This window comes from Physeter macrocephalus, unplaced genomic scaffold (genome assembly GCF_002837175.3).
Source record: "Physeter macrocephalus isolate SW-GA unplaced genomic scaffold, ASM283717v5 random_19, whole genome shotgun sequence".
NCBI lineage: Eukaryota > Metazoa > Chordata > Mammalia > Artiodactyla > Physeteridae > Physeter > Physeter macrocephalus.
Genome location: NW_021145305.1, coordinates 27,735 through 42,160, shown reverse-complemented (window position 1 = coordinate 42,160; position 14,426 = coordinate 27,735). Strand labels below are relative to the sequence as shown.

Here is a 14,426-nt window from a genome sequence, read left to right as displayed (position 1 = left end):
CTCGGACAGCTGGGCGGGTGGTACCCGGGAGGGGCAGCGACCCAGGGGTCGGGGAGGGTGGTGGGACTCCTGCTGCGGGCAGGGGAGGATCTGAGTTGGGGCCTGTCTCACCTGCCTGGCCCTACTTCACCCTTTACCCGACCTCTGGGCTACTGCTCCACTGGCCCCTTCATTGCTCCACTGGTGGGCCTGGCTGAGCTGGACGGTGTCCAGAGTTTGCCACAGGCCCTGCTGGCTGCGCAGGCAGGGGGCCCCTGGGCCTGCCTGGGAAGCCGCCACGGGGCCCAGAGTGGAGGTCACCTCCCCTGGGGCCCTCCCCTCCGGCTGCCACAGCGGTGTGACGATAGCCCAGCACTTCTTACTGCCCCTCCTAGACAGCAGGCACAGGGACGGAGAGGTCCCTCCGACGTTTTTTAGGGGGCAGCGTGTCTTTACTGGCCTCGGACTACTCCAGCAACATCTTTCTAGGCCGGGTGGCAGGAGCGATGCCCAGGCCCTTGCCCTCCCCTCCTCCCAGGTGATAAGGCAGGTGGAGGTCCAACCAACTCCACCCCCATCTCCTTGCCTGGCCCTGCAGGTGCAACCCTTGGGGAGCTCCCAGTCTGGTGCAGGAGACCATGTGTGGCCCAGAGTGGGGGCTGTGGGCAGTGAGGTCAGAGTTAGGGGCGCAAGAGCTGAGTCTTGAGGTTCAAACGGGACTTTTCACAGGTGATATGTGAGAGACAGACGGAGAAACTGCAACTTGGAGCCGAATAGGGGTCTGTCCAAGGTTTTCTGGCCTGGGTGCTCCTCCCCTTCCAGGCCACCCAGGGCTGGCCCTTGTTCCTTCCTAGCTAATGCGGGTCCAAGCTTCAGACCAGACTGAGAGAAGCAGCACAGATCTCGTTTACTTAACCTCGCAACAGGTCGGCGGTGCCTGACTCCTGGGACCCAGGGACCAAGGAGGGTGCCCCGCCCCCACTCAGCCCTTCAGAGCAGCTCCAGGTGCTGGGAAGGGCCTGGGGGCCTCTACTTGCTGCTTACTGAGAAAGGGAATTTCCCCCCAGACTCAAACGCCAACCCTAAGATTACACAGGCTCCAGGTCCCTGAGCACCGTGATTTGGGGTCTGCAAGATCACAGATGCCTTTGCCTGGGCAGCCTGTGACCCCCACATACGAAGGGCCTGCTCGGCACCAGGCTGTTCCCACTAAAAGGAGCTCGGCTATGGGCCGGGAGCTCACAAAGCATCAATTCCATTCTAAAAGCTCAGACTGGAAAACCCCCAGGAAGCATGGCCGAAGGCACTCCTAGCAGCACTGTTTGATGGCAGGAACCTAGAAGTGACTCACAGGCACATCAAGAAAATGGATCAGGAGCAAAGCCGCACAACGTAACGTTACCCAGCAGTGAAAATGCATCCACTGCGGCTCGGCGTGCACCGTGCACGCCATGGGTGGGCCGATAGTGACGTCGAGTGAAGAAAATCTGTCTAACGCCCTTAGTTCAAAAGCCAGTAAACGGAACATGTGTTTGGGCATGTGTGTGCGTGTGACAAGCCCAGCTTTCAGGATAGGAGTTAGTCTGGGGAGGGCAGGGGACAGGACGGGGTGGAAGCACAGTTAGGCCACCGTCGTGCACCAAGATTCGAAGTGATCCAAATCCATTTGCCTAAGGAGCCATATTTTTTAAAGGAAAATTAAACACAGGAGAGCATTTTTTGACACAAAAAGCACAAGCCATAAGAAAATTTGCCTCTTTCAAAATAGAAAGTGAAAAACAATGACGAAAAATATCATAAAAGTTAACAGACAAGGTGAGAGAGTAGAAAGACATTGCAACATATATAACAAGGATTCATGTTGAGAATATACATCCAGTTGAAAACTGGGCAAAGGGTATAAACAGGCAGTTCACAGAAGAGGAGACCCGAAGAGCAAAAAGAAATGTTCGGGCTTCCCTGGTGGCACAATGGTTAACCATCTGCCTGCCAATACAAGGGACACAGGTTCGAGCCCTGGCCCGGGAAGATCCCACACGCCGCGGAGCAACTAAGCCCGTGCGCCACAACTACAGAGCCTGCTCTCTAGAGCCCGCGAGCCACAACTGCTGAGCCCACGTGCCACAACTACTGAAGCCTGCGTGCCTAGAGCCCGTGCTCCGCAACAAGAGAAGCCACCACAATGAGAAGCCCGCGCACCACGATAAAGAGTAGCCCCCGCTCGCCACAACTAGAGAAAGCCCGCGTGCACAACAACGAAGACCCAACGCAGCCAAAAATAAATAAATAAATAATTTTTTTTAAAAAAAGGAAATCATGTTCAACTTTACTGGAAAATAAGGAAATGTGAAATACAACCACAGATAATACCATTTCAGACCAGACTGGCAAATAACGATTAAAAGAGGTGACACCAGGAAAGAGGTGAATCTGGCACATCTTACACATTGCTGGAGGGATGTCAAACTAATAAAAGCCACTTTAGACAGCAATTTGGCAGATACTGAGAAAGCTGAAAATGCATGTAGCCCGTGACCCCAAATTCCATGTCTAAGGATCTACCTGAGAGAAACTTGTATGTGTACACAAGGGGACAAGTACAACGGCAGCCTGATGAGGGATACCAGAAAATTAAGAAATGACCAAATGTCCGTAAGTAGAAGAGTTAGATTATGGCACATGCATGCAGTGAGATCACATGTAGCAGTTAAAAGGAGTAAACCGGATGCAGAAGCTACCTGTATCCACTGAGTAAATCTTCAAAAAACACTGCTGAGTGAAAGAAACAAGTTTGCAAAATAATATGCACTGTTTGATACGTTAAAAAAATTTAATGCCCTATATCGTAAAATTATACTACTTCATGAAAGTGGTTGCCTCTGGGTAGAAAGGGAGGAGAGAGACTGAGACAGTACACCTCCTTATTACCTGCGTCTGGGGCAGACTGCACTCCTGCCTCCATCCCATGCCGCTGTTGTGGAATATTTATAGAAGGGAATGCTGGAATGCTATATAAAAATGAACGAATTTTTACAATATGCACCACAGGTGAATCTCACTGAAATAATACTGATTTTAAAGAGCCAGACAGGGCTTCCCTGGTGGCGCAGTGGTTGAGAGTCCGCCTGCCAACGCAGGGGACACGGGTTCGAGCCCCAGTCCGGGAAGATCCCACATGCCGCGGAGCATCTAAGCCCGTGCGCCACAACTACTGAGCCTGCGCTCTAGCGCCCACGCGCCACAACTACTGAAGTCCGCTCACCTAGAGCCCGTGCTCCACAACAAGAGAAGCCACCACAATGAGAAGCCTGCGCACCGCAACAAAGAGCAGCCCCTGCTCACCGCAACTAGCCCAACGCAGCCAAAAAAAAAAAAAAGCCAGACATAAAAGGATACACACTGGGGACTTCCCTGGTGGTCCGGTGGTTAAGAATCCACCTTCCAATGCCGGGGACGCAGGGTTCGATCCCTGGTCAGGGAACTAAGATCCCACATGCCTCGGGGCAACTAAGCCCTCATGCCGCAACTACTGAGCACGCACGCTCTGGAGCCCGCGTGCGGCAACTAGACAGAAGACCACGTGCTGCAACGAAGACCCCGTGTGCCGCAACTAAGACCCGACGCAGCCAAATAAATAAATAAATAAATATGGGTGGGATAAAAAAGGATGCACCCTGTGCAATACTGTTGATAGAATTTGCTGAGTGAAATAAAGCACGTGCAGAAGTCTGTGTGTCAGGACTTCCCTGGTGGTCCAGTGGTTAAGACTCCGTGTTCCCAATACAGGGGGCCTAGGTTTGATCCCTGGTCAGGGAACTAGATCCCACATGCTGCAACTAGGACCCGGCGCAGCCAAATAAATGTTAATAAAAAGTCTGTGTGTGGTGTGACACTATTTCTTGTTCTGTTTTTTTTTTTTAAAAAAAAAAAACCCAAAAAACAGTAATGAAAGCTGCATTTCCACCAGAAACACAGATCTAAAATATCATAGGATCTGAAAAATCATAGCATACATAAAGGTTTTAAACGTTTGCTATGATCTAGATGAACTATTTCATTTTTTAAAAAAAATGCACGCCTCCAGGAAGATAAGTATTTAGGTATTCTCTGCAACACTGTAATAAAAAATTGGAGGCAACCTAAACGTCCAAGATTAATGAATAAGTTGATACACTTATACAGTAGAATACTATACAAGTCAAAATGAATGAGTATAACGAAGAAGAATCAATTTAGTTCGCTGAGGTTGAGTGAAAAAAAACAAATTTGCAGAATAATTTATGTACAGTGTTAAACAATGTACGTAAATGTTATTATAAGCACGAACAGGGCAGAGTTAACTGTCCTTGAGCACCTACTATGTACCTTAACCCCCAGGGCAACCCTATGAGCTAGTTACTGATACTCTGTCTTTTCACAGAGTAGGAAACTGAGGCTTGGCGAGGTGCAGCCCTGCCCAGGGACACAGCCGGAGGAAGCCTAGGTCTGGGACCCACCGGCCAGCCCCTTGAGGCCCCTCCCTGCTCGGCCGCTCCAGGGACTCGGGTCTCAGGTCTGGGCCAGGATTCTGAGCAAGAGGCCCTGCAACTTCAGCCGCTGCTCCCGCCATGCCCGCCCCTCCCTCACCTCACAATGCCTCCCATTCAGCCCTGTCCCCGCTGCCAGGTCTGCGGGCTGGGAGGGGGGCTCCCGCTGGCGTCCAGGCAGGGACCGTTGCCAACCTTCCCCTGTGCTGCATTTCCAGGCTGGACTGGCCGTGCGATCGGCATGGCGGGGTGAGTCTTTGGGTCTTGCGGTGGCAAGGGGGGTTAGAGAAGCTGCGTGGCTACAGGCAAGCCCCTGCCCCTCTCTGGGCCTCTCAGGGGCTGGGGGACAGGGGCTCTGGGATCTCCCGGGGCAGAGATTCTCCAAGGGTCTCTCCGAAATGGGTTCCGAGGAAGACGGTGAACGTGGCCGCTCCCAGGAGCTCCCCTGGGCTAGTCCTCCAGGAGCCTGTCTGAGCGCTAGGCAGGCCTGAGGCCTGGACGCTTGTCCTTCAGGGATCTGTCCCCACACCCCACACCCCCCGACCTGCCCTGAGCCTCAGCCTCACTACAGCTCTACCGAATGCCACCAGCCCCAAGGCCGGGCTGGACCCTGGGACCCCAAGGAAACCGAAAACCGCATGGTGACAGCCAACCCAGTGAGTGGAAACGGGAGGCTCAGGGTGGGAGTCAGCCCAGGGATCAGGAAGGGCTGCTCAGAGAGCTGAGGACAGAGGGAAAAGCTGGTGGGGCAGCGAGGAGGGAGCTGCTTTGCGTGTTGACGGTGGGGAGCCCGCGGCGACACTGAAGGATCTGAGCGGGTACCAGCTGGGGAATCAGGAGTCAGGATTTCCCAGCAAAGGCAGTTAGGAGAGGCTGGAGGGTTTTCGGCCGGGGGTGTCAGGGCCCGTCCGTATCTTGGCAAGTTCCCTTCGGTTGTTGGCGCTGAGCGGAAGTTGGGAAGCCAGGAGGGCCACCGTGGCGCGGCCCTCCCTGTGGAGAGGCAGGCTGTAGTTGTGAGGTAAAGGCGTCCAGCTGGGTATTGGGTAGACGGGGAGTGGACGGACAGACAGGAAAGTGGACAGACCTTGCCCAAAGCACAGCCCCAAGGCCAGACCCGCAGTTCCCCCTGATCCCAGGCCAGGCCAGCGGGGTGGCACTAAGATGAAGAGAGGACAACAGACGACTAAACAGGAGAGAAGTCGGAGCCACCTGCTTGCCTGTCAGAGTGGCTCTGACCGGCCATTAAGGCTCCTCGGGGCTTTCGGATCCCACGACACCTGGTCCCCCAAGTCGTGCCTCACAACCTGGGCCAGCCCTGGGTCCTCCCCTCCGGCTGCCAGGCTGTCTTCCCGACGTGGGTGCCGTTACACTACCTGCCACCGTGGTGCTGCTGCCACCTCCGTCTGAGGAACGGCTGATTCTCTCTCCACCGCCAACCTCAGCCTGGGAGGACCCGGGGGCCTCTGCACAGCCCGGGCACACCTCTGAACTGCATCCGGCAAGGCCTCACCGAGCCCACTGGGCAGACAGACAAAGGGACTTGCCAGGTCGCCTTTCCGAGCCTGTTTCCTCTGGTGTGAAACAGGGATAACAATGCAATCTCTGCTCTGTGGAGGGGTTGGAGGCTCCGGGTGATGACAGCTTCCCCGGGGCCAACGGAGGAAGACATGTGAGGGGGCTCTGGGACAAGAGCTGGGGCTCAGTGAGTGGACAGTGTGGGACCCTGGCTCCCGTGAACACCGGGCCCTTCTTCTCTCTGCCAGCCCCCAGCGTGTCTCCGCGGTGCTGCTGCTTCCTCTGCTGCTGCCACTGGGGCCAACCTGGCATGCAGCTGCCCAGCGCTGCCCACAGACCTGCGTCTGCGACAATTCCAGGCAGCACGTTGCCTGCCGGCACCAGAACCTCACCGAGGTGCCGAATGCCATCCCTGAGGTCAGCAGGGCAAGATGGGGTGGGGAGGACAGCGGGAGGAGCCCGGGCTGGCACCAGTGGATCTGCCATTGCTGGGCTGGGAGGCCTTGGCAAGTCACTTTTCCTCTCTGAGCCTCAGTCTTCATATCTGTAAAATGGGAATGATAATAACCAACAACAGGGAGACAATCTATTTAAAATGCTATGCAATTGGAACAAGTTAGATGACCTATATAGATACAGCATTGAGTTAATTACAGGCCCTGTGGCAGAGAACTGGGGATATACTGGACTAAGGTATGGTCTCTGTCCTATGGAGTCAAGAGCTAGAGGAAAAGAGTGAAAGTAAAGGGGCAGTGACAATTCAACGTGAAAAGTGCTAGAGTAGGGGATACCCAGGCGGCTGGGGAAGAAGGTTTCCAGGAGGAGGTGTCAGGGAACAGGATGAAGAGAATGGAGGAGACATGAGGGGGAAGAGAGTGTTCCAGGTGAGGGAACAGCACGTGCAAAGGCCAGGGTTAGCAAGGGGCACAGGCCGTGGTCCTGGTGCCGCTCAGCCTCCCCTACCTCTCCCTGCTCAGCTGACCCAGCGGCTGGACCTCCAGGGCAATATGCTGAAGCTGATCCCCCCAGCTGCCTTCCGGGACCTGCCTTACCTGACACACCTGGACCTGCGGCACTGCCAGGTGGAGCTGGTGGCCGAGGGTGCCTTCCGAGGCCTGGGCCGCCTGCTCCTCCTCAACCTGGCCTCCAACCGCCTGAACACGCTGCCCCAGGAGGCGCTGGACGGGCTAGGCTCGCTGCGGCGGCTGGAGCTGGAGGGGAACCTGCTGGAGGAGCTGCGGCCGGGGACGTTCGGAGCGCTGGGCGCGCTGGCCACGCTGAATCTGGCCCACAACGCCCTCGTCTACCTGCCCGCCATGGCCTTCCAGGGGCTGGTGCGCACCCGCTGGCTGCAGCTGTCCCACAACGCGCTCAGCGTGCTGGCCCCCGAGGCCCTGGCCGGCCTGCCCGCGCTGCGCCGGCTCAGCCTGCACCACAATGAGCTGCAGTCCCTGCCCGGGGCGACCTTGTCCCAGGCCCGCGGCCTGGCCCGCCTCGAACTGGGCCACAACCCCTTCACCTACACGGGCGAGGAGGACGGGCTGGTGCTGCCCGGCCTGCGGGAGTTGAGGCTGGACCACGGGGCCCTGCAGGCCCTGGACCCCAGGGCCTTTGCCCACTGCCCCCGCCTGCACACCCTGGACCTACGTGGGAACCAGCTGGATGTCCTGCAGCCGCTGCAGGGCCCGGGGCAGCTGCGCCGGCTGCGGCTGCAGGGGAACCCGCTGCGGTGCGACTGCCGGGCTAGGCCCCTGCTCCAGTGGCTGGCGCGTGCGCGCGTACGCTCGGACGGCGCGTGCGGGGGGCCACGGCGCCTGCGCGGCGAGGCCCTGGACGCCCTGCGGCCCTCGGACCTGCGCTGCCCCAGAGCCGAGGCGGAGGAGGAAGAGGAGGAAGAGGAGGAGGTGGCGGCCGCGCGGCCCCGTGTCCCTGCCGGCACCTCCAAGGAGAAGGCTGGGGCGGCCGGGCCCTGCCCGCGCGCCTGCGTGTGCGCCCCTGAGTCCCGGCACAGCGGCTGTGAGGGCCGCGGCCTGCAGGTCGTGCCCCGCGGCTTCCCCAACGACACTCAGCTCCTGGACCTGAGGCAGAACCACTTCCCCTTGGTGCCCCGAGAGGCCTTCCCGGGCCTGGGCCAGCTGGTGTCGCTGCACCTGCAGCACTGCGGCATCACGGAGCTGGAGGCAGGCGCCCTGGTGGGGCTGGGCAGCCTACTCTACCTCTACCTCTCGGACAACACGCTCTCCAGCCTCAGCGCTGCCTCCCTCGAAGGGGCGCCCTGCCTGGGCTACCTGTACTTGGAGCGCAACCGCTTCCTGCAGGTGCCAGGGGCCGCCCTGCGCGCCCTGCCCAGCCTCTTCTCCCTGCACTTGCAGGACAACGCTCTGGACCGCCTGGCACTGGGGGACCTGGCAGGCGTTCGGGCCTTGCGCTGGCTCTACCTGAGTGGGAACCGCATCACCCAAGTGTCCCCCGGGGCACTGGGCCCCGCTCAGGAGCTGGAGAAGCTGCACCTGGACAGGAACCAGCTGCGAGAGGTGCCCACTGCGGCCCTGGAGGGGCTGCCTGCCCTCCTGGAGCTGCAGCTCTCGGGGAACCCTCTCAGGACCCTGCGAGATGGGGCCTTCTGGCCCGTGGGCCGCTCGCTGCAACACCTTTTCCTGAACAGCAGTGGCCTGGAGCAGGTGGGCACAGGGGGAACAGGGTGAGGGGAGGCGGCACGAGGGTCTACGCAGCTTGTGTTCACTCAACAAACACTGCCGCCCCTGCAGTGCCAGGCCTGAGGCCGGGCGTGGGGTCCCTGAGATGAGCCCGACCCTGCGCCTGCCCCAGGGAGCTAGGTGTGGGCCACAGACCAGGAGGAATGCTGTGCCACACGGAGGGGCTTGGCAGGGAGGGCCCTGCCGAGGCCTGGAGGAGAGAGGAACGTGGAGCTGTGGGGTTACCTACTGTTGCACGCTTTGTGGGCAGAGCTTTGCCATTATGCGGGGGTCCAGGCAGAGCAGAAAGAACCATGGACTGGGGGTCTGCGTGACTTGCAAAGGGCACGTGCTTTGGCATCAACCTGGGTTTCCACCCCAGCACTGCCCTTCCTGCCCATCTTGGGCTCTCTACTTCCCTTCTGCGCGGGGAGCATGAGGCACCCTCCCAGGCCTGGGGGTGGGACACGCCTGGCAGGAGCTCACACCAGGGCCTGGCGCCTTCTTGCAGATTTCTCCCGGGGCCTTCTTGGGCCTGGGGCCCCGGCTCCAGAGCCTACATCTGCAAAAGAATCAGCTGCAGGCCCTGCCCGCCCTGCCCGTCCTGAGCCAGCTTGAGCTCATTGACCTCAGTGGCAATCCCTTCCACTGTGACTGCCAGCTGCTCCCACTTCACAGGTAAGCACCCCCCACTGAACCCTCCAGCTGGGGACCCACCAGCTGCTCTCAGTCAAGCCCTGGTGCCATCTGAGCACCTTCGGCGGGCGAGGATCCTTCCAGCTACCCTTCCTGGGGGAGCCAGACATCCACGGGGCTTGGGTGGGCTTCTCTGAGCCCGTTCCCTCATCTATAAAGTGGGAATGAAATCTGCCCAGCCTAGTGGGGTGGGACCTCGTAAATGTCTGTGAGCACTTTACGTCATTGCCTAAGAAAGCAACAAGAACCGTGGAGTCTGGTGACCTGGGCTCAAATCCACCTCTGTGACTGACCATCTACCTTTGAGCCATGTGGCCTCTCTGTGCCGGTTCCTCGGAAAGGGGATGATAGCGATTGCATCCACCTCCTGGTGGCGGTCGTAAGAATTACATTAAATTAGATAGATAATCTAGATTGCTTTGAACAGCGTCTGGGTCTTCAGCCCTCTGAAACTGTTTATTACTGGCCCCCTGTTACAGGGAGGGGATTGAAGGTTGAAGTGACTTGCTCAGGGTCACATAATTGGTGAGTGGCCGAGCCCCACTGCCCCCAGATCATTGAGGACCTCTTCGCTCTTCTCAGGAAAGCTCAGCACAGCAAGCTTTCCCGAACCCCCTTTTCTCCTCAGGTGGCTCACTGGGCTGAACCTGCGCGTGGGGGCCGTCTGTGCCGCCCCTCCCAGTGCCCGTGGCCAGAGGGTGAAGGCTGCAGCTGCTGTCTTTGAAGCCTGCCCGGGCTGGGCTGCCAGGAAGGCCAAGCGGACGCCGGCCCCCAGGCCTGCTGCCCGGAGGGCCCCCATGAGGGGAAGACGGCAGGGAGCGAACAAGGTTGGCCGGGGGCAGGTGCAGGGAGGCCTCACTGGGTGGGTCAGGTTTTAAAGCCCCTGGGGCAGCAGGGGTCTGATTTGTCTTGGTCCCAATTTCATGAGATTCTAGATCTGGGCAATGACCCTGTTGCTTCCGTTCAAAAATGTCCATCCCCCTCTCCTTACCTCCGCCACCTCTGGGCTAAGCCCAGAGTGGGTTTGTAAGGAAATGACCGCCCACTGTTTCATCCCACGGGACGGTGGCCTTTCCGATTAAGCTGCAGCGTCCCAGGCCCCGAGGTATCCGTGAGAAGAGCCCCCACAGTGACCATTGCTGCTAGATTGCTGTTGATTCAGCCCGTTCCCACCTGATCTTGGGGGCCTCGCTCATCCCTGGGGCGGGAAGAGCAGGAGTGCAGGTGTGTGGTTGGTGCCACGGGTCGGACTCCATCACCCCCTTGACGTTACGTTTGCTGTCCAGACAAACCCATTCACACTGGAACGCTCAGCTGTAGCAAAATCCCGCAGCCCATCCGAGAAGAGTGGGCAGGACATGGGCACCCCTCCACGTGGCGACCCGTGCTGGGTGGTGAGGGGATGTAGGGGAGGCAGACCTTAGAGGGAAGCCGTGACCAGAACGGTGGGGGGGGGGGGCTCTGGGAAGGAAGGGAGCGGGTCCTGCCTGCCTCTGGACCTGCAGCTTGAAGAGTTGGGGCACCTGGGGACCATCAGATGGTGTTTGTATTAGGTCCCTAGGGCTGCAGTACCACAAACTACCACAAGCTGGGTGGCTCAGAACCACAGAAATGTATTGTCTCACTGATGTGGAGGTTCGAAGCCTGGAATCAAAGTGCTGGCGGGGCTGTGCTTCCTCTGAGGCCTCGAGGGGAGGGTCCTTCTGTGCCCCGTCCAGCAGCCTCCGCGGGCCCCAGATGTTCCTTTGCTGTGGCAGCACAACCCCCGTCCGTGCCTCCACCGTCACATGATGTCTTCCCGGGTCTCTCCACGTTGTCTGTCTGCTGGATGTGTCCAAATTCGCCCTTTTTTTTTTTTTTCCGGTACGCGGGCCTCTCACTGTTGTGGCCTCTCCCGTTGCGGAGCGCAGGCTCCGGACGCGCAGGCTCAGTGGCCATGGCTCATGGGCCCAGCCGCTCCGCGGCATGTGGGATCTTCCCGGACTGGGGCACGAACCCGCGTCCCCTGCATCGGCAGGTGGACTCTCAACCACTGCGCCACCAGGGAAGCCCCAAATTCCCCTTTTATGAGGACACGAGTCATTAGATCAGGGCCCACCCTAATGACCTAATTTTAACTGGATCACCTCTGTGAAGACCCTATTTCAAAATAAGTCCTCATTCTGAGGTGTATCTTCTTCGTGGGGACTTAATTCAACCCGAAACAGTGTTCGTTGTGGAGGTCGGCTGGGAGTGAGAAAGAACCCCTAAAAAGACCCCAGGCTGAAGGTGAGCATTCAGCCTTAGAAGCGAGACCTGGAGCCAGAGTCAATGACGGCGGCCATACTCGGCGAACACTTGGGCGGCACTTTCTGCCGGGAGCTGTGCTGACGAATGGCACGGCGTGGATGCTGAGCTTGACTCGGGAGCAGCTGCCCCGACGGGTTCACCACCAGGTCAGGACTCTCATTAAAAGACCCCCACGCCAATCCCACATTTTGTAGCTGCGACAGGAATGGGGCCTCGTGGGCACCCCCATCCAACCACCCTTTCTGACATGGAGATACGCCACCAAATGGGCTTTTTTTTTTTTTTTCCAAATGGGCTGTTTTTACTTTGTTGAAAGTGGCAGCTTCCTCCCAGGAATACCAAGGCATCGAAGAAGGATAAGGGCCCTGAGCCCTGGCAGGGTGTTCTGGGCCTGGGGCTTGCCTGGCCGAAGGCACCTGGTAGACGAGCCTGGGTTTACTCCCACTGCTGTGGTTTAACAGTTGTCAAGCCACCAGGGTACTGAACTTTCAAGAGTCCTCTTTCTCTTATGTGTAAAATGAAGTCAGCGTGTCCTCACAGGATTACTGTGAAGATGAAGCAAGCTGTGTGAGCGCCTGTAAACTAGTGCCTGGCACAGGAGGCTGTCACAAATGGTAGTCCCCTTGCTTTCCGTCCCTTAAGCAGAGCTGAGGGTCCAGATGGGGTGACAGTAAAGGAGGGTGCAGGGGGCTTCCTCCGGTGTCTGCACGTGGCCTAGTCTGCCCCTGGGAGCTGCTGCAGGCCGCCAAACAGTGGGAGAAGGGACTGGAAGTGGTTCTGTTCTTTAGGATATTTCCCAGCCACCAGGTGGCCCCGCTGCTGTGAAACTTCGAGACCTTTAGTTCCATCCAAGGGCAATTGAGGAACAAGGTTCATTCTGTGCCTTGAGCTATGATGTCCCAGAGGTCCACACTTCCATCTATGACAAATTAACCTCTAGGTCCCAGCAACACGTTATGTACACTTTGTCACATACTCGCTGAGGGCACCTCTGTGCCGGGCACGAGGGGCACACAAGACACGGGCTTGGGCTTTCTGGAACCTGTAGTTTTGGGAGGGGAATGGCTGAACCATAAACGAGGATATAGCAGTTGTTGCTATGGAGACAGGGAGCTCCGGAGATGACAGATGACAGGTGTTCTGCACTCTTCATGTGTGAACTCACCCAATTTTCATAACTGACACCGCTGGGTGGCATATCGGAATGCACTCTCGCTCTAAGGAACAGGATGCTGACAAATTGGACTTCAGCAAGAAAGGGATTCAATTGTCTCACGCAAGTTAAGTATGGGAGGCCAGTCCTGGGCCGGAACGGCAGCTAATCTCGCCCTCTAGCTCTGCCTGTTGTGCTCACGGCACCTGTAGGCTTCACTTCTCCATTCAGGAAGAAGCAACCGAAGGCCAAAATGCCATACAAGTCCTGTTTTCCTAGAAGCTCTTCAGTCAGAATTGGATCCATTAATGGCAAGGGCACCGGGGATGATGAATGATTCTCAGCTGGGCAGTTTACCCTCAACAAAGGCGGAGCTGAAGTGCACACATGCCACCTTCCTCCCTGGAGGCTGATGCCGCTCAAGTCTGGTGTGTGTGAGATGGGGGTGGGGTCAGGCATGGCCCCTCTGTCCTGGGACCTGCCCTGTCCTTGGTCGTCACTGTGTTCCACACCTAGTCATGTTCTGGGGAATTCAGGCTGCAAGAGGGTGCTTTCTGGGCCTGGTTTCTATACCATGTGGGCCTGCAGAGGGCCTTTAGAAAAGGAGAAAGGATCAAGTTCTCTTTGAACTGACAGGAAATCAGCTCCCCTTGGGCTGGTCACCCCATCTCTGGGATGACACCCAACAGCTGGGTCCTGAGCACATCCACGGTCAGCACCCCATCTGGCAAGCACCTGACAGTCCAGGGAGCCAGATACCCGCCCGGCACAGCTGCAGCCCTTAAAGGGGTGACACAGGGACCCACCCTGCCGTGCCGTCTCTACCCAAACATGTAGAAGGAAAGAAAAGGGCGGAGGACAGCACCTGCCATCACCTTAGGTTCCAGGAAGAGGGTCTCTTGAAGAGAGAATGGATCAGAGGGAGGAGACAGTTTCAAAGGAGACTAACTGGGAAAAAAAAAGCAGCTGAAATTTGGGCAGATGCTAGATGAACTTCTAGAAGGTACTTTAGAGAGAAGGGGATTCAAAACATGTTACGGAGTTAAGGACACAAACAGTGAGGAAAACGAGCCAGAAGTGTGTCCCTTCCTCCAGGAGCTCCTCCAGGGCCACCTCAGCCAGCAGGGCTGACCACCCCACTCTGTCGCGACCCTGTGACTTTCTGACAGGGCCAGACCCGTCCCTGGTTAACAGGGGAATGAAAAGGACAGGTCCTAGCCCCGCTGGGCTCCAGAGTGGATTAAGTTCAATGCTGGTGGCAGCCTCCCTCTCAGGGGATGTGTGTGCTCGTACACACACACACACACACATGCTGAGTGTGCTCGTACACGTACACACACACACACACACACGCTGAGCTCACCCCCCAACCAACCAACTTGTCCTCCAGTGTGTGGCCCCTCACCCCTGGGAGTTGAGGGACACGGTGGGTGTGGATGGAGGCTGGTAAGGAAGAGCTTCGGGAACTCCAGCTGGAGAGGGAGCTGCTTACAGGCGAGTCTGCGGGTCTCAGCAGCCCTAGTCACGCCAGCCTTGCCCGGGAGGGGGCAGAGGCGACAGGGCGGGTCCGGG

At 57.8% G+C, this 14,426-nt stretch overlaps 1 protein-coding gene across 1 annotated transcript; it reads left to right on the top strand.

Annotated features, from left to right (window-relative positions):
• Positions 1-106: 106 nt before the first annotated feature.
• Positions 107-14,394, top strand: CHADL (chondroadherin like). Its single transcript, XM_007099935.4, has 5 exons — positions 107-4,754; positions 6,269-6,437; positions 6,998-8,701; positions 9,228-9,394; positions 10,041-14,394. Exons 1-5 carry the CDS (start codon positions 4,612-4,614, stop codon positions 10,288-10,290), a joined length of 2,433 nt encoding a protein of 810 aa, XP_007099997.2. The 5' UTR covers positions 107-4,611; the 3' UTR covers positions 10,291-14,394.
• The last annotated feature ends 32 nt before the right edge of the window (positions 14,395-14,426 follow it).

Coding starts and splice junctions, on each gene's coding strand:
- CHADL (XM_007099935.4), top strand. CDS start 4,612: ATGCCTCCCATTCAGCCCTGTCCCCGCTGCCAGGTCTGCGGGCTGGGA. Junction 8,702..9,227: donor ACAGCAGTGGCCTGGAGCAG/GTGGGCACAGGG, acceptor GCCTTCTTGCAG/ATTTCTCCCGGGGCCTTCTT. Junction 9,395..10,040: donor CAGCTGCTCCCACTTCACAG/GTAAGCACCCCC, acceptor TTTTCTCCTCAG/GTGGCTCACTGGGCTGAACC.